The sequence below is a fragment of the Stigmatopora argus genome, chromosome 1, assembly GCF_051989625.1.
Source record: "Stigmatopora argus isolate UIUO_Sarg chromosome 1, RoL_Sarg_1.0, whole genome shotgun sequence".
NCBI classification, from domain to species: Eukaryota; Metazoa; Chordata; class Actinopteri; order Syngnathiformes; family Syngnathidae; genus Stigmatopora; species Stigmatopora argus.
Window position 1 is genome coordinate 25617179 of NC_135387.1, and position 14784 is coordinate 25631962.

The 14784-nt window shown below is 38.9% G+C and overlaps 2 protein-coding genes across 4 annotated transcripts; both read right to left on the minus strand.

The window, feature by feature from the left end:
- Window positions 1-1411: 1411 nt before the first annotated feature.
- On the minus strand, window positions 1412-8582 carry LOC144083921 (OX-2 membrane glycoprotein-like). 3 transcript variants are annotated; one of them, XM_077612128.1, is made up of 6 exons: window positions 8295-8582; window positions 6340-6663; window positions 4836-4999; window positions 4673-4766; window positions 3041-3328; window positions 1412-2258 (listed from the first exon to the last, which is right to left on the minus strand). In XM_077612128.1, the coding sequence occupies exons 1-6, from the start codon at window positions 8356-8358 to the stop codon at window positions 2158-2160; spliced, it is 1035 nt and encodes a 344-aa protein (XP_077468254.1). In that variant the 5' UTR covers window positions 8359-8582; the 3' UTR covers window positions 1412-2157. The 3 variants fall into 3 exon arrangements, with proteins under 3 accessions (XP_077468254.1, XP_077468245.1, XP_077468263.1); XM_077612119.1 differs by having other exon boundaries at window positions 4673-4999; window positions 8295-8579; XM_077612137.1 differs by having other exon boundaries at window positions 4673-4999; window positions 6340-6676; window positions 8295-8454.
- Window positions 8583-9242: 660 nt separating this feature from the next.
- LOC144087183 (uncharacterized) lies at window positions 9243-14750 on the minus strand. Its single transcript, XM_077617548.1, has 6 exons — window positions 13921-14750; window positions 13570-13659; window positions 11908-12159; window positions 11505-11831; window positions 10489-10591; window positions 9243-9806 (listed from the first exon to the last, which is right to left on the minus strand). The coding sequence occupies exons 1-6, from the start codon at window positions 14141-14143 to the stop codon at window positions 9707-9709; spliced, it is 1095 nt and encodes a 364-aa protein (XP_077473674.1). The 5' UTR covers window positions 14144-14750; the 3' UTR covers window positions 9243-9706.
- Between the last annotated feature and the right edge of the window lie 34 nt (window positions 14751-14784).

Sequence of the window (14784 nt, forward strand, 5' to 3'; positions counted from 1 at the left end):
GGTCTTCAAGGCCTTCTCTGCTTGCCTAAGAAATATCTGAATCGTATATTATATTTTGTCCATCAATACTTATTAAATAATACCAAATTGTCTGTTAGCTTCCTTTCGTTGCTTTTCTCCCTGGTTGCACTGCTTCCAGATGTGTGTTTTCATATTGAAGTATTTAACCAATCACATTACAGCCATTATTTGTTGCCAGGGTCAGAAATCGGCCTCAAGGCCTTCACAATCAGTTCTGCAGGCTCTGCTGCATTAAACAAGCGTCGATAAGACTGTTGCTTTAACCAATCAGATTTCGAGTTGGCAACACCACAATGCCTTGTCGCAGGCGTAGGGATACATCATTGCTTTCACCAACCTATGATTGGCTAGTGATTAGCCAGAGCTACCAAACTGTATCTGTAGCGAGCTGCAAAAGCAAATATATTGTTGTGTAGATTGAAAGCCATTTTCAAGACGGACTATGCCAGAAATTCAACTGGACAGGCTTGACTTTCAGCATTAGCTTCGATGGTGATAGAAAAGAAGGACGAAAGAAAGGAGGATGGATATTGTGTACAGTTAAAAAGGATTTTTGGTGAGTAAAATATGGCTATATTCCTAAATAATATTTCAATTGTGGGCCCGGTTCTGATATCTGAAAAGCTCCAGTGTTTGTATTTAATCACTAAATGCTGCTAGGAAGTGGATTTTACCCCATTTTAGTACATTTTTTGCCGTTTCACCATTGATGTCCATCGCTATCTTTTCCCGGGAAAATCACCCCCTGGCCCGGTTGTAATGTCTGAAAAGCTCCAGTATTTGTATTTAATCAATAAATGCTGCTAGGAAGTGGATTTTACCCGTTGAAGGCGCTACGAGAAAATGCACGGACCGCCACTGGTAAAACCTGGTGGAGTGCGCGTCATCAATCTTAAGAGCTTTTTTGTGGGTGTCGTGCGGCACTTGTGCTTTAAATTAGACGGACAGAATTCCAAATAGCAGCCAGTGCAGCACAAAAACAAATTAGTGGATGAGTAATTCAACCTGAGTTCAAGTCATAATAATTGCTGACTGTATTTGTTGGGCAGGATGTGGTCCTTAACCAGCACATAATGCTGGCTCGAAGAGCCGCCATTAAAAAAGGTTCACTCATTTGGTGCAGCCCGTTTTGTTATTTCAGCCTTGAGTCGCTAGTAAAATTTCAAAAGTAGGAAAAAGAAGGTCAAAACCACATGATTGTATAGTTTTGGTGTCGGTTTGGGTGTGTGCTTTGTTGTGTGAGTTAGTGAGGTATTTTTGGGACTCCTGACTGTCTTCCTCCCCCACAGAGGAAACCAGCTCTTTTCTTCAGGGTGTAAACAACTACCACTTGCTTTTCTTTTCAGCAGTACAAAAAGACGATAACTGGACAAAAAAAAGATTGACGCAATGATGTTTCTCCACTATTTGTTTTTTCGAGTGCAATAGAGAATAAATCAACCAATCCAATACAGTTCGATACAGTTACAAAGTATTACAGATAAGTAGGACCATTAAAGGTGGAGTAACGTCTGTTCTGATTGGCTGCCGAACTTCTCGAAGTTAGTAATTTGGATGATAAATGAATAAATTAGACAGAATTGTCTTACTAGAAAGACTAGGATATAACCAAATCTAGAAAATATTTCTGGCACTGTCACTATCTTGATGCTTTTTCACTTTTTAATTGATTTTTTTTAAGTCTAATCTATTGTAATCAAAATACTCATGCAATAAAAAAATAGATTCATATATGAATATATGCCTTTAAAAATAAGCTACTCTCAATATGAGCCAGTCAAATCTCTTCCTCACCTAGCCCTTTCAGCTGAGCAAAAAAAATAAACAATAAACAATGTATTAAATATAAAGTTGGCAGAGCAATAAAATAAAATTCTGATGGAAAAAAAACACAAAAGTTGAATAAAACTTGAATAATACATTTGCATATCGGTCTAAATACTGTCATGGTAAAGTTCTGCTTTAGAGGGCAAAATAATTAAGATGAAGGGGAATTGGTTCTGAGGTAACGTCACTTTTTCCAGATAATAAAGGCGTTAACAAAAACGTGGGTGATGACACTGTTACGTGCCAACGGGTTCACCTCCAGGTGAAAAGTAGCTTGAGACCTGGGAGATGTCCTTTTGCAGCCATTTTCTAAGCGAAGAACTTGCCGCGGAGATACACACACAACCACACGGCGATCAGGAATGCCACCACGCTGCACAGCAAGATGGCGATGACCTTGACTGGGCTCACTGCCGAAAATAAACACAACCCATTTTTACTCCCCAAAATAAAAATGGTTTCCTGAATGAACACATCCCATCAACAAGTATTATGATAAGCATATTTCTGTATATCTAACTTGGGGCAATTTAGAGTGTACAATCAGCCTACCATGCATGTCTTTGGAATGTGGGAGGAAACCGGAGTACCCGGAGAAAACCCACGCAGGCCCGGGGAGAACATGTAAACTCCACATAGGTGGAGGTGACCTGTATGTTTGTATGTATGTATGTATGTATGTATGTATGTATGTATGTATGTATGTATGTATGTATGTATGTATGTATGTATGTATGTATGTATGTATGTATGTATGTATGTATGTATGTATGTATGTATGTATGTATGTGTATATATATACATGCATATATATATACATACATATATAAATCTATACATATATATTTTTATATATATATATACACACATATATACATATACATATATATACACATACATATATGTGTGTGTGTATATGTATATATATATGTGTGTATATATATATGTATATATGTGTGTGTATATATATATATATATATATATATATATATATATATATATATATATATGTATATATATGTATATATATGTATATATATGTGTATATATATATATGTATATATATATATGTTCATTAATATGTGCTATTGCTTATTAAATAAATCAAACTCAAACTCAGATTTTAAATAAACAAATGAATTGCTCCGAACAATTATACAACCAACTCTCAGGAAGGCTCGGTAAATCTCACCGAGTGGGCCGTTGAGAGACACAAAAAGGGGATTTTCCAGTCCCTGGTGGTGTACAACGCACTGGACCGTCCGCTCGCTGAACAGCCCCGGCGTCAGTAACAGAGTGTTTGTCACTGTTGTTATCCTCTCACTCTCAGAATAGAGGGTAACGAGTGACGTGTTGAGACTTTGGTTGTTGGCGCCAATTCTCCACGTGATCTCTGCTGCGGGTCGAGATTGGCTGGAGCAGTTGGCCTCGGTGACACCTGACGACAAGGTCACGTGGGCCACCTTCACTTCGGGTAAAACTAGAGGGCAAAAGTGGGAAATGCATACCTGTCAACCTCTGCCGATAACTGCCCTTATAAATGATTATGATTCCCCTTACAAACCCCCCAAAAACCTTACAAACACCGTACCTCGTACGGTGTTTGTAAGGTTTTTGGGGGGTTTGTAAGGGGAATCATAATCATTTATAAGGGCAGTTATCGGCAGAGGTTGACAGGTATGGAAATGCACAAAAATAAACATATGTAGCCATTTTATAGAGCATATTCTTTGCAATATCACAACCATTGACATTGGGTGGGGGGGAAAATTATAATTGGCATGGAAACTGAGCAGGTCAGAGCGGATTAAATCTTATTTATACACTTGTTTCCCCTTCCTGAGAGATAAAAGGGGTGTTCCCTACCAAAAAAATGGCCCGGGCGCACAGTCAAAAAGTGTTTGTGCACCTCAAGTAGCTAAATTGCCTAAAATGCCTGGATTTTTATTCTTAAATCTTTTGGCGTAAGTGTAAAGTAACTCAGATTCTTTACACAAAACGCACTTTCATGGACCTCATTTACTCGAAATTTGGTGCACAGGTGGATAGAAAAGTCAAGGCCAATAGCCAAAATGGATTTCCTCTTTAAAAGGGTTTTTAAATTTTTCTGAAATGCATTGGAGATGAAAACAAACAAATGAGAATCAAAAAGAAAACAATAAAGTCTAAAATGAAATACATTTAGCCATGAATGAACAATAAAAGGTCCCGACCTTCCTCAATCATACACTTTTTATTATTCTATTTGCCAAGAAAGTTAACACTGTTAGGGTACCCGTGTGGCTCAAATCAAAATGGACATTTCCTCTGCAGCTGCATCAGGGCCACAATAACAATGGCCTTTCTACAGGAATCGGTGGTCAGCCAATCACAGGGCAAAAGGAGACGGACAACCAAACATATAGCTGGGGGCAATTTAGTGTTCAACCAGTCTACACTGCATGTTTTGGGGATGTGGGAGGAAACCGGGGTACCTGGCGAAAACCCACGCAAGTCCGGGGAGAACATGCAAACACCACACAGTGAGGACCCAACTGGGATGGAACCCTCTACCCCAGAACTGTGAGGCCGGCACGCTAAACACTCATTCACCGGGCTTCCTTGTCAATACCTCTTGGTTCAAATCTCTTCGCGCCAGTGCTTTTTCGAACTTTCAAGAAATTTGCCAACCTGGGATCCAACGCTCAACCCCAGAACTGTGAGGCCAACGCACTAACCACTTTCCACCGGGTCATCTCTTATAATTTGGTGATTTTTTTTTACAGTTTTACCACGAAAAATGTCATTTTATAGAACAGGGTTGAGATTAAGCACTGAAACTTACCATAAACGGAGAGGCAAGCAGTTGCACTCCTTCTCCCGTCTGGGAAAGTGTGGAACTCGCAGATGTAGCACGTGTCATCTTGCACAGTCACCGCCTGGAACGACAGTCGTGTGTCGCCAAGGGTTTTACTCAGGCTCAGACGACTCCACAACGCTGCGTCTACGTTGTAGTGACTTTGGGAGTAAGACGCCACGGTGATGCTGTCGCCCCGTTCAGCCTTCTTTTTCCACAGAACCTGGAGAACACGCTCGGGCAGGCTGTACCAACAAGACAAGGTAGCTGGCTCGCCCCTCACGGCCACCTTGTTGCCATCTTGATGCACCCTGGCTGAAACAAAACAAAGCTACTAAGTGTATCAACCCAATTATTTTCCCTCACATCTTCCGGGACCAAACCGTGCAATAAAATATTTATGTACACTAAAGTGATGTTGCCTCAGGTACCAGTTTAACAAGGAGGAGGGCATCCACCTAACTAAGCATCCTGCCTAGTAGCAAAGCTTCTGAGTGGGTGGGCTTAACCCGCTGCTGTTCTTCAGACAAATCTTTTCCTGTCAGGGGAATTTGGGGAGTAGGAAGTGGAACAAACACTTCCTTGTCCAGATCACACAAAGAGTACCCATAATGCCAACTTGGATGATATTGCTCAGTTAGTACTCCAGTTCTTTATTTTAACATTAGTAATGATACTTCATTTTTGGACAATAACACGGCTGTTGTTGAATTAATTCAACTAATATTGTGACACTAAATATGTTATCAGTTAGGCCATAGTGAGATTCTCTCAATCTGCTGCTGTGATTGTCGCTACCGTTCATTTATTTTCTGAACCACTTATCCTCACAAGTGTTGCGGGGGGTACCGGAGCTCTTATCCCAGCCAACTACGGGCACCAGGCAGGAGACACCCTAAATCACACGTGTCAAAGTGGCGGCCCGGGGGCCAAATCTGGCCCGCCGCATCATTTTGTGTGGCCCGGGAAAGTAAATCTTGAGTGCCGACTTTCTGTTTTAGGATCAAATTAAAATGAAGAGTATAGATGTATATTAAATTTCCTGATTGTCCCCCTTTTAAATCAATAATTGTAATTTTTTAATCATTTTTTTTCTGTGTTTTTAGTTCAAAAATCATTTTGTAAAATCTATAAATATATATAAAAAAGGCTAAAATAAACATTGTTTTAGATCAATAAAAAACTGAATATTCTTATGTTCTTTTAATCAATTTATTAAAAAAATATATAAATATTATATCTAAAATGGTCCGGCCCATGTGAAATCAAGTTGACGCTAAAGCGGCCCGCGAACCAACCCGAGTCTGACACCCTTTGATGGCCACCCAATGGCACGCCACAAGAAAACGGACAACCATTCATGCTCACACACTCACCTACGGACAATTTAGAGTGCTCAACTAGCCTACCCTGCATGTTTTTGGGACGTAGGTGGAAACTGGAGTACCCAGAGAAAACCCACACAAGCCCGGGGAGAACATGCAAATTCCACACGGTGAGGACCCAACTGGGATGGAACCCTCTACCGCAGAACTGTGAGGCAGGCGCGCTAAACACTCATCCACCGGGCCGCCTTGTCAATACCTCTCGGTTCAAATTTCTCCGTGGCAGTGCTTTTTTGATCTTTCAAGAAATCTGCCAAAAACGGAACTCACTGGTCACGCTGATGCATGTGCTGCCTTCTTGCGAGCCAGTTGGAAAGATGTCAAATACGCAGCGGTAGCAGCCCTCATCTTCAGGCCGTACCCTGGTGATGGCGATATTGCTGGAGTCTTTTTGCCAAGAGACGAGCTCTACGTTCGGCGCTTTATGGCTGACGTGAATCGATGTCCTGTGTTGATATGCCAGCAGAATCTTGTTGCGTCTGTCGAGCCAGCGCACTTGATGTACGCTACTGCCCATTTCCATCGTGACATTGCAGCTCGAAATGAGAGGTTGTCCCTCCTCGCCACTGACCTTGGAAAACGATACGACCTCACCTGAAAGGACACACTGAAAGTGACATTCTCATTGCTCATTAAATAATCCTTGTGATCAATGACAACCTCAATGTGCCTGGAAAAAACATTGTTGAGAACATATGTTTTCTAGTAAAAATAAAAAGATAAAAAACAATACAATAAATGCAGTGGCGGGCCGTCAGAGCCTTCGAGGCCTTCTCTGCTGGCCTAAGAAATATCTGAATCATATATTATATTTTGTCTATGAATACTTATTAAATAATTCCAAATTGTCTGTTAGCTTTCTTTCATTGCTTTCCCCCCTGGTTGCACTGCTTCCAGATGTGTGTTTTCATGTTGAAGCATTTAACCAATCACATTTCAGGCATTATTTGTTGCCAGGGTCAGATATCTGCCTCAAGGCCTTCACAATCAGTTCTGCGGGCTCTGCCGCTTTAAACAAGCGTCAATAAGACTGTTGCTTTAACCAATCAGATTTCGAGTTGGCAACACCACAATGCATTGTCGCAGGCGTAGGGATACGTCATCGCTTTCACCAACTATGAATGGCTAATGATTAGCCAGAGCTACCAACCTGTATCTGGAGCTAGCTAGTCACAAGCAAATTTATTGTTGTGTTGATTTAAAGCCATTTTCAAGACGGACTATGCCAGAAATACGACAGGACAGGCTCGACTTTCAGCATTAGCTTCGATGGCGATATAAAAGAAGGAAGAAAGAAAGGAGGATGGATATTGTGTACAGTTAAAAGGGATTTTTGGTGAGTAAAATATGGCTATATTCCTAAATAATATTTCAATTGTGGGCCCGGTTCTGATATCTGAAAAGCTCCAGTGTTTGTATTTAAGCTCCAGTGTTTGTATTTAATCACTAAATGCTGCTAGGAAGTGGATTTTACCCCATTTTAGTGCAATTTTTGCCGTTTCGCCATTGACGTCCATCGCTGTCTTTTCCCGGGAAAATCACCCCCCGGCTCGGTTGTAATGTCTGAAAAGCTCCAGTATTTATATTTAATCATTAAATGCTGCTAAGAAGTGGATTTTACTCGTTGAAGGCGCAACGAGAAAATGCATGGACCGCCACGGAATAAATGTAATTTAGGGTGTGGGAAATAGGCAAAAAACATTGTTTCTGCAACAATCCTGTATAAAAGACCAGACTCAAAAATGTGCATAAAAAAATAGTCAAAACACATGACGCATCAGGAAATTTAGGAGAAACAAGCAAAGACCCACAATCACAAACCCCCTTCTTAACATGCTTATGCCATTCATCATTTAACTGTTTAGTTTGTACTGTTTTAATAGCTACTAAGGTTATTAAATTTCATAAATTTGTGATGCCACGAAGGTTATAAATAAAAAACGGTACAGTATATAATGGATACTAATATGGATTTATTTTCCATTATAATTTTAAAAATTGTACTGTTTATTGTTTACTTCACTGTTATATTGCAGTTTAGCCCAAACAAATCATGATTACCAATTTGCCATTTTGATTGACACATTGAATGATGTCCTGACTAACTATTCAATAGCACATTTGCTTTGGAAACGGGGAGTGGTCGTCCGATTCTTATTCCCCTCCTTTCAATACCTCTCAAAATTAGTGTTTAATGTAGTAATATGCACAAATCGTCCACTTACCTCGCGTGGTGGATGTTCCTCCGAACCACAGGAGGAGAGTCAGACGCAGTGGAAATCCAAACATGTCGAACTGTAGCAAAAAATATTGCGAACGTTGAAAAAAAAAGGTTCGGACTCTGATTCCTCCAAACTAACACCTGACTAACATTTTGCTCGAGGTTTTCCCTCGAAAAGGCGGAACAGAAGAAATAAAATGCTACCACGCAAAAAAAAAAACGCTAGAGGGCGATGTCGGCCATGCAACGCTTTTGATTTAAAAAGAGGAAAACTCAGATGAGGAAATCTCATCTCTTATCTCATTTTCTGAACCGCTTAATCCTCACTAGGGTCGCGGGGTGTACTGGAGCCTATCCTGGATGACTTCGGGCCAGAGGCGGGGAACACCCTGAATCGGTGGCCAGCCAATCGCAGGGCACAAGGAGACAAACAATCATTCACGCCCACACTCATACTTAGGGGCAATTTAGTGTCCAATGAGCCTACCATGCATGTCTTTGGAATGTGGGAGGAAACCGGAGTACCCAGAGAAAACCCACGCAGCCCCGGGGAGAACATGTAAGCTCCACACAGGTGGACCGACCTGGATTTGAACCCAGGTCCCCCACCGTGATGCCACCAAAACACCAAAATATAAATGCTGATATTCGTAATCCATTTATATATATATCATCACATTCGAGACTAGATATCTCGTAGGACGACTCTTTACTATAGATCGCCATTTATTTATGCATGAGGTTTCCTTAAATGCTAATTTGTATTATTTTTTTCAGGAAACACAAAAAAACATATACAATATATTTGTTTAAAAAATTAAAATATTAATCAAAACGGTTCAATGGCACATGCAAACTGCACAAAGGTGAACCAACCTGGATTTGAACCCAGAACACCAGAACTGTGAGGCACACAAGCTAAACACTTGTATTCCAATAAATGTATGATAGGTTGATTAATAGATATACTTTAATAAAAGGAAAGACATCGGAGCACATAATCCAGCGTTAACTTGCAAGTGAGAATCAATCCTGACTCGTCCCCGTCATGGATCATTCTCCAGAAAGACATCCTCTTCAGTCCACTTAGTTGCATTAGAATCAAAACAATTAAGGTTATCTTATTCAAAACAATTGCATAAGCTAACCGAATAACACAATTAAAGTAAAAAAACAACTGCAACAACAATTGCATATCAGGTCTTCAAAACAACAATAAAGGTCGGAAACCAAAAACAACTGCATAAGAATTTACACAAGCAAGCAAAACAAATTCCATATTAGGTGAAACGAGCAACACTATTTTAAAACAATATGCGAGTATTTTCGGAAGTCGATTCGATTATCGCCATCTGCTCCGGAATCCAAGTCAAAGCAATTTAAGAGTCCTTCACAGATCTTCATTGCGAACCCAGATCAACAGTCCTCGGAGCCCGGGACTGGGTGATCTGTCAGGTCAATAGTCCTCGGAATAGGGCAAAACGAAATAGGCCGACGTAGTCTCCCTTTTCTCTCCCTGTGAGGAAGAGAAACCAAACCGAATTCAGGAATCATGTCATTATCCAAACAAAGGACAGTAAATTTGATAACCATATTAGCCTTGGAGTTCTTGTTTTGGTTTTAATAGCACAAAACAGAAAGCGAAAATAAATGTTAACGAATGTGTCCAATTTGTATGAGAAAATTTAACAAAATAAATAAATGAAAGAAAATCAAATGTAGCCTGAAATCTGTTTCTGACATGAATTTGATCCCAAAATGCAGCCTTATCAATAGAAAGAAACCCTTTGCACTTCTTTGCAAGTTTTTGGGGGGGTTAAATACATTTCAGCAGTGGTGTGCCGTCAGGGCCTTCAAGGCCTTCTCTGCTGGCCTCAGAAATATCTGAATCATATTTGGCTATATTCCTAAATAATATTTCAATTGTATGAGGTTATTATTGATGATTTTTTATGTGTCGCAGTTGTAGCTGCAGTAGAGGTTTTATAGCCATAAAATAGTTTTTGAGGGTTGGATTGATTCCGACAGCTGAAGGCGTCGCTAGGAAATTCACAGACCGCCACTGCATTTCAGTATACATGAATGTGAGGAGATCAGAAGTGAGACTGAAGAAAAAAATCTTCAAGTATATAGTTGTATTAGGAATGTTTCAGGATTGCATCGTGATACCACCTAAAATTTTGTAATACTAAACTCACCACTTCGGTGTTCTGAAAACGAATACGAAGGCGGCAACTACAGCAAGCAGCACAACCATTGCAACACAAACCCAAATAAGGGGGCTTCCAAACTGTCTTCTCTCTGCCCAGAAAAACAGTTTAAAATTGTATTCTAAGTTAAACATGGAAAAAAAATCAGATGTGCCAAATAATAGGCTTTTAAAAATTATATTGTCAATGCACATCTTCATAAACCAAACATTTTCTTGTGAATCCTTTAACTGATTTAGTTGTATGTTTTTTCCTAGTGGAATTAACAAGAAAATGTCCGGTCGTATCACGTGTTTCATGGGAGAGCGGTATTTTTTTTCTCTTTTCTCACACTTAATCATCATTTTATCAACTTACTCAAGCGAAAGCATGTATACTTTTCTTTTAAAGTTGACATGAGTCGAAGTTCATACAGCAATTGTACTATCCAGTAATCCCTCGATTATCCCGTCTTCACTTATCGCGAATTCACTACTTTGCAATTTTTTTCCTGTGGATAATTATTTTAAAAAAATATATATATATATATATATTTGTTATTTTTTTATTTAAAAAATAATAATTATTATTATTATTATTTCATTATTAATTTATTATTATTATTTGGATTACAAATATATATTTATATATATTTGTAATACAAAAAATAATAATAAATTAATAATTAAATATTAATAATAATTATTATTATTGATTTTTTTAAGTTCATAAAAATGTGAAAATCCACACTAAAACTCATAAGCGGAAGCCACTTTTGCTACTAGGACTCAGAAATTAAGGGGAAAAAAGTTATAATAGGGGTGACCCTACTTCGCAATTTTTCAATTATCGCGGCCATGTTTGGTTTACATTAACTCCGATATTTGAGGGATTACTGTATTGAGTTTGTCAAAATGACAGGCTGTATATTGATAAAAAAAATGTAAAAATGGTAATACAAAGTTTACTTAATAGGCAATAAACCAATGCGGGAAGTCTAATTTTTCCAGCCATAATGGTCATACCAGTCTCTTCCGACTCCGGCCAACCAGCATCCCGGTACAAATTGACCGGTGTGAAGTGCCTTTTCTGATTTCCGCTTTGCGCCACACAGTATGCGTGTCCGTTCCAGCTTCCAGAAATATGCAAGGTGACATTCTGACTGCTGGTGAACGTGCGGTCATCGTTGGCTAAAGTGGTGATCGGTAACTGGTTGAAACTGGCGATAGTGGGCAAGAACTGCCAGTGGATGGCGGGTTCTGGTTTCCCAGTGGCGGAGCAGCTCAACACAAATAAAGTGCTTCCATTTGCCAATTCACTGTAATGCACTTTTGTTTTCACCTCCGATATTCCTGCAAAATGTGGAGAATTGCAACGGTAAAACGTTGCATTCTAAAGGTCAGGTATTTCTTGTCTAATTAGTGTTACCTCGCAGGGTGAGGCAAGTCTGCTTTCTTTTTGACTCTCCTGGGAAAATGTTGAAGATGCAGATGTAACAATATTCGTCTTCCCACGTGACATTCTTTATGGTGAGAGACGTTGAACTGAGCGATGTTTCAGACAGAATCACCTTCCGCTGGTAAGGATCATTGATGCTTTGCCCAAATTTCATACTGTAGGACGCTACATTTTCAACAGAATTGTCTCGCAGGCGTTTCTGCCACGTGATCTGTTGCACGCCTGAGGTGAAGCCAACAGTTTATTAGGAAATATGTTGTTGATCAAACACACCCATTGTTGTGTATAGACGCTCCCCTACTTACGAACGAGTTAGGTTCCGAGCGATTGTTCATAAGTTGAATTTGTTTGTAAGTTGATTCAGTGCTATATTTTGTATTATAATTTGTTTAAGGCCTATATAAGTATATTGAAGGTTTATATAAGTGCATTTGTATGTTTAAGGCTTGTATAAGTAACACGCATTGGTTTGTAATGAAAAAAACATTTAATAAAATGGAGAGAATATGTACAGTACTGTATAGAGAGAGAGAGAGAGATTTATGTATTAGAAACTGGCCGAAAGAAGCGATCTAACGACGATTGCACAGTTTTCTTCTTTTTTTTCATCATAAATGATGCGGTAGCACTGTATGGCATCATTCAATTGATTTGCAAACTTTGTGCAACGTTCAATATTTGGGTCCTGCTGCTCGATCTTTCTGTTTATAAATGGTACTGACGGTCGAACGATTCAAGTTGTATTCACGTGCAACGCTCATCAAGCTTCGTTATTATTGCCACTCGTTTCAAATGAAATGGCTTGCCTCTTCCTTGCAACTCCCTCAATAGAAGCCTTTCGCTTTTTACCAACCATATTCAATAATGGATGCATGAGATATTTAATGATACAAATGAAAAAGGTTCTTTGCACACTGGAGATACGTTCACGCACTTCCGCATTGCAACGAAGAAGAAGGTAGATGCTGGGTGAGCTGAGCTCTCACAGCGCCAGGCGTCGGTATTAGCGGAGGAAAAAAGTACTACTCTGAAAAAGGCGCGAAATACAAAATTGGACTTACGAACATTTTTCGACTTAAACGCAATTTGCAGACATGTTCGTATGTACCGTTGTTCGTAAGTCGAATGTTCGTAAGTAGGGGAGCGTCTGTACTTGTAAATGTCATCTGGTTTACTTTCAGTCTCATAAAATGCTAAAAACATCCTCATTTCTCAGTGTTCCTGTCACATTTGCAATTTGTGGCTTGAATTGACTCTGCTATTTACTTATAATCTTATATGTTTGCATTGCTGGTGTTTTAGCATGAGGCAAAAAAATACTATTATTGACATACGAATGTGCCAACATATGAGACATTTGAAAAACAAGGAAAATTCCGAGCAATTCTATTTGTTACTTTGTGAGCAAAGGTGATGAAATAGAACAAGTAAAAACATGTTTTTCCATTGTAATATCCTATTTGTGGGTTTTTTTCAGAGGGTGAGAACGGATTAATTTGGATTTACTTATTTTATATGTAAAAGGTTGATTTGAGATATGAGTGAATTGACAGACGAGCTCAGTCCCGGAATACATTAAGATCATATTGCAAGGTATTACTGTATATTAAGTGAAATGGTCTTGGGCTTTACCTTTTTGGTTCTGCAACTCGCAATTGTAGTGTGCATCATTCCCATAGTCCATCACTGTATCCCCAAAACCAGTTATCTGTGTTCTGGCAGCTGAAACAAAACGCAGCTCGTATGAAGAAAATAAGAGGAAAAAAATAGTCTTGAGAAAAAGGCTTTGTTACACATATACATATACACATATACATATACATATACACATATACATATATATATATATATATATATATATATATATATATATATATATATATATATATATATATATATATATATATATATATATATATATATATATATATATATATATATATATGTCTTAATGCATGAAATGAATTTATGCATGGCACTTACCTTCAAGCAGCAAAGTGATCAGAAGCAGTCTGTACGACATCTCGGGACAAATACTGCTCTTATTTTCCTTTCGATTCTGTTGATACGAAGTGAAAGTGAAATTGAACTGTTGTTCAATTTCACTTTCACTATTAGTGGTACCTCCAGATACGAGCTTAATGCGTTCCGGGCGGGACTGAGCTCGTATGTCGATTTTCTTGGAACTCAAACGAACGTTTCCCATTGAAATGTACTGAAAACAAATTAATTAGTTCCAACCCACTGAAAAAACACCCAAAACAGGATATTGGATTGGAAAAACATTTTATTTTTTTCTAATTCGCCATCTATTAACAAAGTAACAAATAACTAGTGGTTTAAAATTACTAAAATGTGTTTGATAGTACTAAAATTATACGGATTTCGCAGGGGGGAGAGAGAGAGAGAGGCGGATGGACAGAGAGTGTGTGTGTGTGTGTGGGGGGGGGCTTTTTGCACGGCAACGCGGTCGTAACTAACATAAACGAATGTAAATGAACTTAGATTACGATGCAGACACTGGAAAATAAATTTAATCTAACCTTACACTACACTTAATTCTGGTTTTGTTTTAAATTTTTATACCTTTCTTCTCCCAGCCGGGTTGGCTCTATTTGCCCCGCCTCCACCCTGACTTTCACATGCAACCTATCGAGAGTTGTTTACTTTTGTATTCCGTTCAAAATATTCCCAAAATGATGCACACAAATGTCCTCACAATAGGATAACACACGACCACTTGCCAACGAGAAGTAGTATATACTCCTCTCGAATTAGCAATCGCCTCTCCATTCGCGCTGACTAACAGGAAAAAAAAACACTGAAAAAAATGCAACGTTCCGCCCA